The 11,712-nt window shown below is 57.9% G+C and overlaps 5 protein-coding genes across 5 annotated transcripts; all 5 read left to right on the top strand.

Moving 5' to 3' along the window:
* Nucleotides 1–250: 250 nt before the first annotated feature.
* BESB_086100 (uncharacterized protein) lies at nt 251–3,030 on the top strand (the record flags this gene model as incomplete). The annotated part of the gene is made up of 5 exons (XM_029366943.1): nt 251–417; nt 516–1,280; nt 1,355–1,916; nt 2,036–2,433; nt 2,499–3,030. 5 exons carry the CDS (start codon nt 251–253, stop codon nt 3,028–3,030), a joined length of 2,424 nt encoding a protein of 807 aa, XP_029214791.1.
* A 204-nt stretch (nt 3,031–3,234) lies between these two features.
* BESB_086090 (uncharacterized protein) lies at nt 3,235–5,966 on the top strand (the record flags this gene model as incomplete). The annotated part of the gene is made up of 2 exons (XM_029366942.1): nt 3,235–5,324; nt 5,399–5,966. The coding sequence occupies 2 exons, from the start codon at nt 3,235–3,237 to the stop codon at nt 5,964–5,966; spliced, it is 2,658 nt and encodes an 885-aa protein (XP_029214790.1).
* Nucleotides 5,967–6,262: 296 nt separating this feature from the next.
* Nucleotides 6,263–8,963, top strand: BESB_086080 (uncharacterized protein; the record flags this gene model as incomplete). The annotated part of the gene is made up of 2 exons (XM_029366941.1): nt 6,263–6,952; nt 7,065–8,963. 2 exons carry the CDS (start codon nt 6,263–6,265, stop codon nt 8,961–8,963), a joined length of 2,589 nt encoding a protein of 862 aa, XP_029214789.1.
* Nucleotides 8,964–8,998: 35 nt separating this feature from the next.
* Nucleotides 8,999–9,334, top strand: BESB_086070 (uncharacterized protein; the record flags this gene model as incomplete). The annotated part of the gene is made up of 1 exon (XM_029366940.1): nt 8,999–9,334. One exon carries the CDS (start codon nt 8,999–9,001, stop codon nt 9,332–9,334), a length of 336 nt encoding a protein of 111 aa, XP_029214788.1.
* Nucleotides 9,335–9,501: 167 nt separating this feature from the next.
* On the top strand, nt 9,502–11,632 carry BESB_086060 (uncharacterized protein; the record flags this gene model as incomplete). The annotated part of the gene is made up of 3 exons (XM_029366939.1): nt 9,502–10,181; nt 10,256–10,525; nt 10,591–11,632. 3 exons carry the CDS (start codon nt 9,502–9,504, stop codon nt 11,630–11,632), a joined length of 1,992 nt encoding a protein of 663 aa, XP_029214787.1.
* Nucleotides 11,633–11,712: the final 80 nt, after the last annotated feature.

Here is an 11,712-nt window from a genome sequence, read left to right as displayed (position 1 = left end):
GCGGATGTTGTTGGACAAGAAGCCGAAGTTGTTGTTGGCGTTCGCAGCAAAGGCATTGCTCATGAATGCTTCAGGGGGCAAAGCCTTTGGCGACGACGGAATGAAGAAGTTGATGCTGTTGGCGCTCGTCACCGAAAGCTCTTGATGTGTTGAGGACGAATCCGGCAGGCGATTTGCTGCCTCTCCTCAAACTTCTTCCCTTCTAGGGGGAGCCAAGTTGGACAAGCTGTTGCCGATCGCGCTGCTCGCCATGGCTGCCTTCGATGCTCCGGAGGTGGCTGCGTTGCTCAAGAGTGTCGTTAGCAAGAAGCTGGTTTCCGGCGGCTACGGCGTGGAGGCGACGGCAGTGGAAACGTCTGACGAGGAAATGTCGGTGGTGGACTATTTGGTTGACTCCTGGGCGGTCGCGGACGGACAGTTCGAAGACGAAATGACAGTTTCGAGGGCGGCAACGGAAGCAAAGGAAGCCAAGTCGGCAGTAAAATCTATCTCGAGGGACGTTGCAGCGTGGACAGGTGCGGACGCCGAGAGTGGGACTCTGCAGGTGCATTTGTCGACGCGAATATTGGCCCGGCCGGCCTCCTCGTCGAGGTCGCGCCCATGATGGAGAGAGCGAGAGACGCAATGACTGTGGACGGCCTGGAGTCACCGGACACCGCGGACTTCCACCAGTCCCATTTGAAGGAACTTCTAGGACTGGTGCTGGAGCTGGAGGATATTGTGGCGTCGAAGATCGCATGCGTGGAGATGACTAAGGCGTTCTTCAAGTTCGTTCTGGTTCCGCTCAAGCTGGCGGCTCCAGTGGCGCGGATGTTGTTGGACAAGAAGCCGAAGTTGTTGTTGGCGTTCGCAGCAAAGGCATTGCTCATGAATGCTTCAGGGGGCAAAGCCTTTGGCGACGACGGAATGAAGAAGTTGATGCTGTTGGCGCTCGTCGCACCGAAAGCTCTTGATGTGTTGAGGACGAATCCGGCAGGCGATTTGCTGCCTCTCCTCAAACTTCTTCCCCTTCTAGGGGGAGCCAAGTTGGACAAGCTGTTGCCGATCGCGCTGCTCGCCATGGCTGCCTTCGATGCTCCGGAGGTGGCTGCGTTGCTCAAGAGTGTCGTTAGCAAGAAGCTGGTTTCCGGCGGCTACGGCGTGGAGGCGACGGCAGTGGAAACGTCTGACGAGGAAATGTCGGTGGTGGACTATTTGGTTGACTCCTGGGCGGTCGCGGACGGACAGTTCGAAGACGAAATGACAGTTTCGAGGGCGGCAACGGAAGCAAAGGAAGCCAAGTCGGCAGTAAAATCTATCTCGAGGGACGTTGCAGCGTGGACAGGTGCGGACGCCGAGAGTGGGGACTCTGCAGGTGCATTTGTCGACGCGATATTGGCCCCGGCCGGCCTCCTCGTCGAGGTCGCGCCCATGATGGAGAGAGCGAGAGACGCAATGACTGTGGACGGCCTGGAGTCACCGGACACGCGGACTTCCACCAGTCCCATTTGAAGGAACTTCTAGGACTGGTGCTGGAGCTGGAGGATATTGTGGCGTCGAAGATCGCATGCGTGGAGATGACTAAGGCGTTCTTCAAGTTCGTTCTGGTTCCGCTCAAGCTGGCGGCTCCAGTGGCGCGGATGTTGTTGGACAAGAAGCCGAAGTTGTTGTTGGCGTTCGCAGCAAAGGCATTGCTCATGAATGCTTCAGGGGGCAAAGCCTTTGGCGACGACGGAATGAAGAAGTTGATGCTGTTGGCGCTCGTCGCACCGAAAGCTCTTGATGTGTTGAGGACGAATCCGGCAGGCGATTTGCTGCCTCTCCTCAAACTTCTTCCCCTTCTAGGGGGAGCCAAGTTGGACAAGCTGTTGCCGATCGCGCTGCTCGCCATGGCTGCCTTCGATGCTCCGGAGGTGGCTGCGTTGCTCAAGAGTGTCGTTAGCAAGAAGCTGTTTCCGGCGGCTACGGCGTGGAGGCGACGGCAGTGGAAACGTCTGACGAGGAAATGTCGGTGGTGGACTATTTGGTTGACTCCTGGGCGGTCGCGGACGGACAGTTCGAAGACGAAATGACAGTTTCGAGGGCGGCAACGGAAGCAAAGGAAGCCAAGTCGGCAGTAAAATCTATCTCGAGGGACGTTGCAGCGTGGACAGGTGCGGACGCCGAGAGTGGGGACTCTGCAGGTGCATTTGTCGACGCGATATTGGCCCCGGCCGGCCTCCTCGTCGAGGTCGCGCCCATGATGGAGAGAGCGAGAGACGCAATGACTGTGGACGGCCTGGAGTCACCGGACACCGCGGACTTCCACCAGTCCCATTTGAAGGAACTTCTAGGACTGGTGCTGGAGCTGGAGGATATTGTGGCGTCGAAGATCGCATGCGTGGAGATGACTAAGGCGTTCTTCAAGTTCGTTCTGGTTCCGCTCAAGCTGGCGGCTCCAGTGGCGCGGATGTTGTTGGACAAGAAGCCGAAGTTGTTGTTGGCGTTCGCAGCAAAGGCATTGCTCATGAATGCTTCAGGGGCAAAGCCTTTGGCGACGACGGAATGAAGAAGTTGATGCTGTTGGCGCTCGTCGCACCGAAAGCTCTTGATGTGTTGAGGACGAATCCGGCAGGCGATTTGCTGCCTCTCCTCAAACTTCTTCCCCTTCTAGGGGGAGCCAAGTTGGACAAGCTGTTGCCGATCGCGCTGCTCGCCATGGCTGCCTTCGATGCTCCGGAGGTGGCTGCGTTGCTCAAGAGTGTCGTTAGCAAGAAGCTGGTTTCCGGCGGCTACGGCGTGGAGGCGACGGCAGTGGAAACGTCTGACGAGGAAATGTCGGTGGTGGACTATTTGGTTGACTCCTGGGCGGTCGCGGACGGACAGTTCGAAGACGAAATGACAGTTTCGAGGGCGGCAACGGAAGCAAAGGAAGCCAAGTCGGCAGTAAAATCTATCTCGAGGGACGTTGCAGCGTGGACAGGTGCGGACGCCGAGAGTGGGGACTCTGCAGGTGCATTTGTCGACGCGATATTGGCCCGGCCGGCCTCCTCGTCGAGGTCGCGCCCATGATGGAGAGAGCGAGAGACGCAATGACTGTGGACGGCCTGGAGTCACCGGACACCGCGGACTTCCACCAGTCCCATTTGAAGGAACTTCTAGGACTGGTGCTGGAGCTGGAGGATATTGTGGCGTCGAAGATCGCATGCGTGGAGATGACTAAGGCGTTCTTCAAGTTCGTTCTGGTTCCGCTCAAGCTGGCGGCCAGTGGCGCGGATGTTGTTGGACAAGAAGCCGAAGTTGTTGTTGGCGTTCGCAGCAAAGGCATTGCTCATGAATGCTTCAGGGGGCAAAGCCTTTGGCGACGACGGAATGAAGAAGTTGATGCTGTTGGCGCTCGTCGCACCGAAAGCTCTTGATGTGTTGAGGACGAATCCGGCAGGCGATTTGCTGCCTCTCCTCAAACTTCTTCCCCTTCTAGGGGGAGCCAAGTTGGACAAGCTGTTGCCGATCGCGCTGCTCGCCATGGCTGCCTTCGATGCTCCGGAGGTGGCTGCGTTGCTCAAGAGTGTCGTTAGCAAGAAGCTGGTTTCCGGCGGCTACGGCGTGGAGGCGACGGCAGTGGAAACGTCTGACGAGGAAATGTCGGTGGTGGACTATTTGGTTGACTCCTGGGCGGTCGCGGACGGACAGTTCGAAGACGAAATGACAGTTTCGAGGGCGGCAACGGAAGCAAAGGAAGCCAAGTCGGCAGTAAAATCTATCTCGAGGGACGTTGCAGCGTGGACAGGTGCGGACGCCGAGAGTGGGGACTCTGCAGGTGCATTTGTCGACGCGATATTGGCCCCGGCCGGCCTCCTCGTCGAGGTCGCGCCCATGATGGAGAGAGCGAGAGACGCAATGACTGTGGACGGCCTGGAGTCACCGGACACCGCGGACTTCCACCAGTCCCATTTGAAGGAACTTCTAGGACTGGTGCTGGAGCTGGAGGATATTGTGGCGTCGAAGATCGCATGCGTGGAGATGACTAAGGCGTTCTTCAAGTTCGTTCTGGTTCCGCTCAAGCTGGCGGCTCCAGTGGCGCGGATGTTGTTGGACAAGAAGCCGAAGTTGTTGTTGGCGTTCGCAGCAAAGGCATTGCTCATGAATGCTTCAGGGGGCAAAGCCTTTGGCGACGACGGAATGAAGAAGTTGATGCTGTTGGCGCTCGTCGCACCGAAAGCTCTTGATGTGTTGAGGACGAATCCGGCAGGCGATTTGCTGCCTCTCCTCAAACTTCTTCCCCTTCTAGGGGGAGCCAAGTTGGACAAGCTGTTGCCGATCGCGCTGCTCGCCATGGCTGCCTTCGATGCTCCGGAGGTGGCTGCGTTGCTCAAGAGTGTCGTTAGCAAGAAGCTGGTTTCCGGCGGCTACGGCGTGGAGGCGACGGCAGTGGAAACGTCTGACGAGGAAATGTCGGTGGTGGACTATTTGGTTGACTCCTGGGCGGTCGCGGACGGACAGTTCGAAGACGAAATGACAGTTTCGAGGGCGGCAACGGAAGCAAAGGAAGCCAAGTCGGCAGTAAAATCTATCTCGAGGGACGTTGCAGCGTGGACAGGTGCGGACGCCGAGAGTGGGGACTCTGCAGGTGCATTTGTCGACGCGATATTGGCCCCGGCCGGCCTCCTCGTCGAGGTCGCGCCCATGATGGAGAGAGCGAGAGACGCAATGACTGTGGACGGCCTGGAGTCACCGGACACCGCGGACTTCCACCAGTCCCATTTGAAGGAACTTCTAGGACTGGTGCTGGAGCTGGAGGATATTGTGGCGTCGAAGATCGCATGCGTGGAGATGACTAAGGCGTTCTTCAAGTTCGTTCTGGTTCCGCTCAAGCTGGCGGCTCCAGTGGCGCGGATGTTGTTGGACAAGAAGCCGAAGTTGTTGTTGGCGTTCGCAGCAAAGGCATTGCTCATGAATGCTTCAGGGGGCAAAGCCTTTGGCGACGACGGAATGAAGAAGTTGATGCTGTTGGCGCTCGTCGCACCGAAAGCTCTTGATGTGTTGAGGACGAATCCGGCAGGCGATTTGCTGCCTCTCCTCAAACTTCTTTCCCTTCTAGGGGGAGCCAAGTTGGACAAGCTGTTGCCGATCGCGCTGCTCGCCATGGCTGCCTTCGATGCTCCGGAGGTGGCTGCGTTGCTCAAGAGTGTCGTTAGCAAGAAGCTGGTTTCCGGCGGCTACGGCGTGGAGGCGACGGCAGTGGAAACGTCTGACGAGGAAATGTCGGTGGTGGACTATTTGGTTGACTCCTGGGCGGTCGCGGACGGACAGTTCGAAGACGAAATGACAGTTTCGAGGGCGGCAACGGAAGCAAAGGAAGCCAAGTCGGCAGTAAAATCTATCTCGAGGGACGTTGCAGCGTGGACAGGTGCGGACGCCGAGAGTGGGGACTCTGCAGGTGCATTTGTCGACGCGATATTGGCCCCGGCCGGCCTCCTCGTCGAGGTCGCGCCCATGATGGAGAGAGCGAGAGACGCAATGACTGTGGACGGCCTGGAGTCACCGGACACGCGGACTTCCACCAGTCCCATTTGAAGGAACTTCTAGGACTGGTGCTGGAGCTGGAGGATATTGTGGCGTCGAAGATCGCATGCGTGGAGATGACTAAGGCGTTCTTCAAGTTCGTTCTGGTTCCGCTCAAGCTGGCGGCTCCAGTGGCGCGGATGTTGTTGGACAAGAAGCCGAAGTTGTTGTTGGCGTTCGCAGCAAAGGCATTGCTCATGAATGCTTCAGGGGGCAAAGCCTTTGGCGACGACGGAATGAAGAAGTTGATGCTGTTGGCGCTCGTCGCACCGAAAGCTCTTGATGTGTTGAGGACGAATCCGGCAGGCGATTTGCTGCCTCTCCTCAAACTTCTTCCCCTTCTAGGGGGAGCCAAGTTGGACAAGCTGTTGCCGATCGCGCTGCTCGCCATGGCTGCCTTCGATGCTCCGGGAGGTGGCTGCGTTGCTCAAGAGTGTCGTTAGCAAGAAGCTGGTTTCCGGCGGCTACGGCGTGGAGGCGACGGCAGTGGAAACGTCTGACGAGGAATGTCGGTGGTGGACTATTTGGTTGACTCCTGGGCGGTCGCGGACGGACAGTTCGAAGACGAAATGACAGTTTCGAGGGCGGCAACGGAAGCAAAGGAAGCCAAGTCGGCAGTAAAATCTATCTCGAGGGACGTTGCAGCGTGGACAGGTGCGGACGCCGAGAGTGGGGACTCTGCAGGTGCATTTGTCGACGCGATATTGGCCCGGCCGGCCTCCTCGTCGAGGTCGCGCCCATGATGGAGAGAGCGAGAGACGCAATGACTGTGGACGGCCTGGAGTCACCGGACACCGCGGACTTCCACCAGTCCCATTTGAAGGAACTTCTAGGACTGGTGCTGGAGCTGGAGGATATTGTGGCGGCGTCGAAGATCGCATGCGTGGAGATGACTAAGGCGTTCTTCAAGTTCGTTCTGGTTCCGCTCAAGCTGGCGGCTCCAGTGGCGCGGATGTTGTTGGACAAGAAGCCGAAGTTGTTGTTGGCGTTCGCAGCAAAGGCATTGCTCATGAATGCTTCAGGGGGCAAAGCCTTTGGCGACGACGGAATGAAGAAGTTGATGCTGTTGGCGCTCGTCGCACCGAAAGCTCTTGATGTGTTGAGGACGAATCCGGCAGGCGATTTGCTGCCTCTCCTCAAACTTCTTCCCCTTCTAGGGGGAGCCAAGTTGGACAAGCTGTTGCCGATCGCGCTGCTCGCCATGGCTGCCTTCGATGCTCCGGAGGTGGCTGCGTTGCTCAAGAGTGTCGTTAGCAAGAAGCTGGTTTCCGGCGGCTACGGCGTGGAGGCGACGGCAGTGGAAACGTCTGACGAGGAAATGTCGGTGGTGGACTATTTGGTTGACTCCTGGGCGGTCGCGGACGGACAGTTCGAAGACGAAATGACAGTTTCGAGGGCGGCAACGGAAGCAAAGGAAGCCAAGTCGGCAGTAAAATCTATCTCGGGACGTTGCAGCGTGGACAGGTGCGGACGCCGAGAGTGGGGACTCTGCAGGTGCATTTGTCGACGCGATATTGGCCCCGGCCGGCCTCCTCGTCGAGGTCGCGCCCATGATGGAGAGAGCGAGAGACGCAATGACTGTGGACGGCCTGGAGTCACCGGACACCGCGGACTTCCACCAGTCCCATTTGAAGGAACTTCTAGGACTGGTGCTGGAGCTGGAGGATATTGTGGCGTCGAAGATCGCATGCGTGGAGATGACTAAGGCGTTCTTCAAGTTCGTTCTGGTTCCGCTCAAGCTGGCGGCTCCAGTGGCGCGGATGTTGTTGGACAAGAAGCCGAAGTTGTTGTTGGCGTTCGCAGCAAAGGCATTGCTCATGAATGCTTCAGGGGGCAAAGCCTTTGGCGACGACGGAATGAAGAAGTTGATGCTGTTGGCGCTCGTCGCACCGAAAGCTCTTGATGTGTTGAGGACGAATCCGGCAGGCGATTTGCTGCCTCTCCTCAAACTTCTTCCCCTTCTAGGGGGAGCCAAGTTGGACAAGCTGTTGCCGATCGCGCTGCTCGCCATGGCTGCCTTCGATGCTCCGGAGGTGGCTGCGTTGCTCAAGAGTGTCGTTAGCAAGAAGCTGGTTTCCGGCGGCTACGGCGTGGAGGCGACGGCAGTGGAAACGTCTGACGAGGAAATGTCGGTGGTGGACTATTTGGTTGACTCCTGGGCGGTCGCGGACGGACAGTTCGAAGACGAAATGACAGTTTCGAGGGCGGCAACGGAAGCAAAGGAAGCCAAGTCGGCAGTAAAATCTATCTCGAGGGACGTTGCAGCGTGGACAGGTGCGGACGCCGAGAGTGGGGACTCTGCAGGTGCATTTGTCGACGCGATATTGGCCCCGGCCGGCCTCCTCGTCGAGGTCGCGCCCATGATGGAGAGAGCGAGAGACGCAATGACTGTGGACGGCCTGGAGTCACCGGACACCGCGGACTTCCACCAGTCCCATTTGAAGGAACTTCTAGGACTGGTGCTGGAGCTGGAGGATATTGTGGCGTCGAAGATCGCATGCGTGGAGATGACTAAGGCGTTCTTCAAGTTCGTTCTGGTTCCGCTCAAGCTGGCGGCTCCAGTGGCGCGGATGTTGTTGGACAAGAAGCCGAAGTTGTTGTTGGCGTTCGCAGCAAAGGCATTGCTCATGAATGCTTCAGGGGGCAAAGCCTTTGGCGACGACGGAATGAAGAAGTTGATGCTGTTGGCGCTCGTCGCACCGAAAGCTCTTGATGTGTTGAGGACGAATCCGGCAGGCGATTTGCTGCCTCTCCTCAAACTTCTTCCCCTTCTAGGGGGAGCCAAGTTGGACAAGCTGTTGCCGATCGCGCTGCTCGCCATGGCTGCCTTCGATGCTCCGGAGGTGGCTGCGTTGCTCAAGAGTGTCGTTAGCAAGAAGCTGGTTTCCGGCGGCTACGGCGTGGAGGCGACGGCAGTGGAAACGTCTGACGAGGAAATGTCGGTGGTGGACTATTTGGTTGACTCCTGGGCGGTCGCGGACGGACAGTTCGAAGACGAAATGACAGTTTCGAGGGCGGCAACGGAAGCAAAGGAAGCCAAGTCGGCAGTAAAATCTATCTCGAGGGACGTTGCAGCGTGGACAGGTGCGGACGCCGAGAGTGGGGACTCTGCAGGTGCATTTGTCGACGCGATATTGGCCCCGGCCGGCCTCCTCGTCGAGGTCGCGCCCATGATGGAGAGAGCGAGAGACGCAATGACTGTGGACGGCCTGGAGTCACCGGACACCGCGGACTTCCACCAGTCCCATTTGAAGGAACTTCTAGGACTGGTGCTGGAGCTGGAGGATATTGTGGCGTCGAAGATCGCATGCGTGGAGATGACTAAGGCGTTCTTCAAGTTCGTTCTGGTTCCGCTCAAGCTGGCGGCTCCAGTGGCGCGGATGTTGTTGGACAAGAAGCCGAAGTTGTTGTGGCGTTCGCAGCAAAGGCATTGCTCATGAATGCTTCAGGGGGCAAAGCCTTTGGCGACGACGGAATGAAGAAGTTGATGCTGTTGGCGCTCGTCGCACCGAAAGCTCTTGATGTGTTGAGGACGAATCCGGCAGGCGATTTGCTGCCTCTCCTCAAACTTCTTCCCCTTCTAGGGGGAGCCAAGTTGGACAAGCTGTTGCCGATCGCGCTGCTCGCCATGGCTGCCTTCGATGCTCCGGAGGTGGCTGCGTTGCTCAAGAGTGTCGTTAGCAAGAAGCTGGTTTCCGGCGGCTACGGCGTGAGGCGACGGCAGTGGAAACGTCTGACGAGGAAATGTCGGTGGTGGACTATTTGGTTGACTCCTGGGCGGTCGCGGACGGACAGTTCGAAGACGAAATGACAGTTTCGAGGGCGGCAACGGAAGCAAAGGAAGCCAAGTCGGCAGTAAAATCTATCTCGAGGGACGTTGCAGCGTGGACAGGTGCGGACGCCGAGAGTGGGGACTCTGCAGGTGCATTTGTCGACGCGATATTGGCCCCGGCCGGCCTCCTCGTCGAGGTCGCGCCCATGATGGAGAGAGCGAGAGACGCAATGACTGTGGACGGCCTGGAGTCACCGGACACCGCGGACTTCCACCAGTCCCATTTGAAGGAACTTCTAGGACTGGTGCTGGAGCTGGAGGATATTGTGGCGTCGAAGATCGCATGCGTGGAGATGACTAAGGCGTTCTTCAAGTTCGTTCTGGTTCCGCTCAAGCTGGCGGCTCCAGTGGCGCGGATGTTGTTGGACAAGAAGCCGAAGTTGTTGTTGGCGTTCGCAGCAAAGGCATTGCTCATGAATGCTTCAGGGGGCAAAGCCTTTGGCGACGACGGAATGAAGAAGTTGATGCTGTTGGCGCTCGTCGCACCGAAAGCTCTTGATGTGTTGAGGACGAATCCGGCAGGCGATTTGCTGCCTCTCCTCAAACTTCTTCCCCTTCTAGGGGGAGCCAAGTTGGACAAGCTGTTGCCGATCGCGCTGCTCGCCATGGCTGCCTTCGATGCTCCGGAGGTGGCTGCGTTGCTCAAGAGTGTCGTTAGCAAGAAGCTGGTTTCCGGCGGCTACGGCGTGAAGGCGACGGCAGTGGAAACGTCTGACGAGGAAATGTCGGTGGTGGACTATTTGGTTGACTCCTGGGCGGTCGCGGACGGACAGTTCGAAGACGAAATGACAGTTTCGAGGGCGGCAACGGAAGCAAAGGAAGCCAAGTCGGCAGTAAAATCTATCTCGAGGGACGTTGCAGCGTGGACAGGTGCGGACGCCGAGAGTGGGGACTCTGCAGGTGCATTTGTCGACGCGATATTGGCCCCGGCCGGCTCCTCGTCGAGGTCGCGCCCATGATGGAGAGAGCGAGAGACGCAATGACTGTGGACGGCCTGGAGTCACCGGACACCGCGGACTTCCACCAGTCCCATTTGAAGGAACTTCTAGGACTGGTGCTGGAGCTGGAGGATATTGTGGCGTCGAAGATCGCATGCGTGGAGATGACTAAGGCGTTCTTCAAGTTCGTTCTGGTTCCGCTCAAGCTGGCGGCTCCAGTGGCGCGGATGTTGTTGGACAAGAAGCCGAAGTTGTTGTTGGCGTTCGCAGCAAAGGCATTGCTCATGAATGCTTCAGGGGCAAAGCCTTTGGCGACGACGGAATGAAGAAGTTGATGCTGTTGGCGCTCGTCGCACCGAAAGCTCTTGATGTGTTGAGGACGAATCCGGCAGGCGATTTGCTGCCTCTCCTCAAACTTCTTCCCCTTCTAGGGGGAGCCAAGTTGGACAAGCTGTTGCCGATCGCGCTGCTCGCCATGGCTGCCTTCGATGCTCCGGAGGTGGCTGCGTTGCTCAAGAGTGTCGTTAGCAAGAAGCTGGTTTCCGGCGGCTACGGCGTGAAGGCGACGGCAGTGGAAACGTCTGACGAGGAAATGTCGGTGGTGGACTATTTGGTTGACTCCTGGGCGGTCGCGGACGGACAGTTCGAAGACGAAATGACAGTTTCGAGGGCGGCAACGGAAGCAAAGGAAGCCAAGTCGGCAGTAAAATCTATCTCGAGGGACGTTGCAGCGTGGACAGGTGCGGACGCCGAGAGTGGGGACTCTGCAGGTGCATTTGTCGACGCGATATTGGCCCCGGCCGGCCTCCTCGTCGAGGTCGCGCCCATGATGGAGAGAGCGAGAGACGCAATGACTGTGGACGGCCTGGAGTCACCGGACACCGCGGACTTCCACCAGTCCCATTTGAAGGAACTTCTAGGACTGGTGCTGGAGCTGGAGGATATTGTGGCGTCGAAGATCGCATGCGTGGAGATGACTAAGGCGTTCTTCAAGTTCGTTCTGGTTCCGCTCAAGCTGGCGGCTCCAGTGGCGCGGATGTTGTTGGACAAGAAGCCGAAGTTGTTGTTGGCGTTCGCAGCAAAGGCATTGCTCATGAATGCTTCAGGGGGCAAAGCCTTTGGCGACGACGGAATGAAGAAGTTGATGCTGTTGGCGCTCGTCGCACCGAAAGCTCTTGATGTGTTGAGGACGAATCCGGCAGGCGATTTGCTGCCTCTCCTCAAACTTTCTTCCCCTTCTAGGGGGAGCCAAGTTGGACAAGCTGTTGCCGATCGCGCTGCTCGCCATGGCTGCCTTCGATGCTCCGGAGGTGGCTGCGTTGCTCAAGAGTGTCGTTAGCAAGAAGCTGGTTTCCGGCGGCTACGGCGTGGAGGCGACGGCAGTGGGAAACGTCTGACGAGGAAATGTCGGTGGTGGAC

The sequence above is a fragment of the Besnoitia besnoiti genome, assembly GCF_002563875.1.
Source record: "Besnoitia besnoiti strain Bb-Ger1 chromosome Unknown contig00096, whole genome shotgun sequence".
Classification (NCBI taxonomy): Eukaryota; Apicomplexa; class Conoidasida; order Eucoccidiorida; family Sarcocystidae; genus Besnoitia; species Besnoitia besnoiti.
Note: the sequence above shows the minus strand (reverse complement) of the source record. Positions and strands in the feature narration are given on the sequence as shown.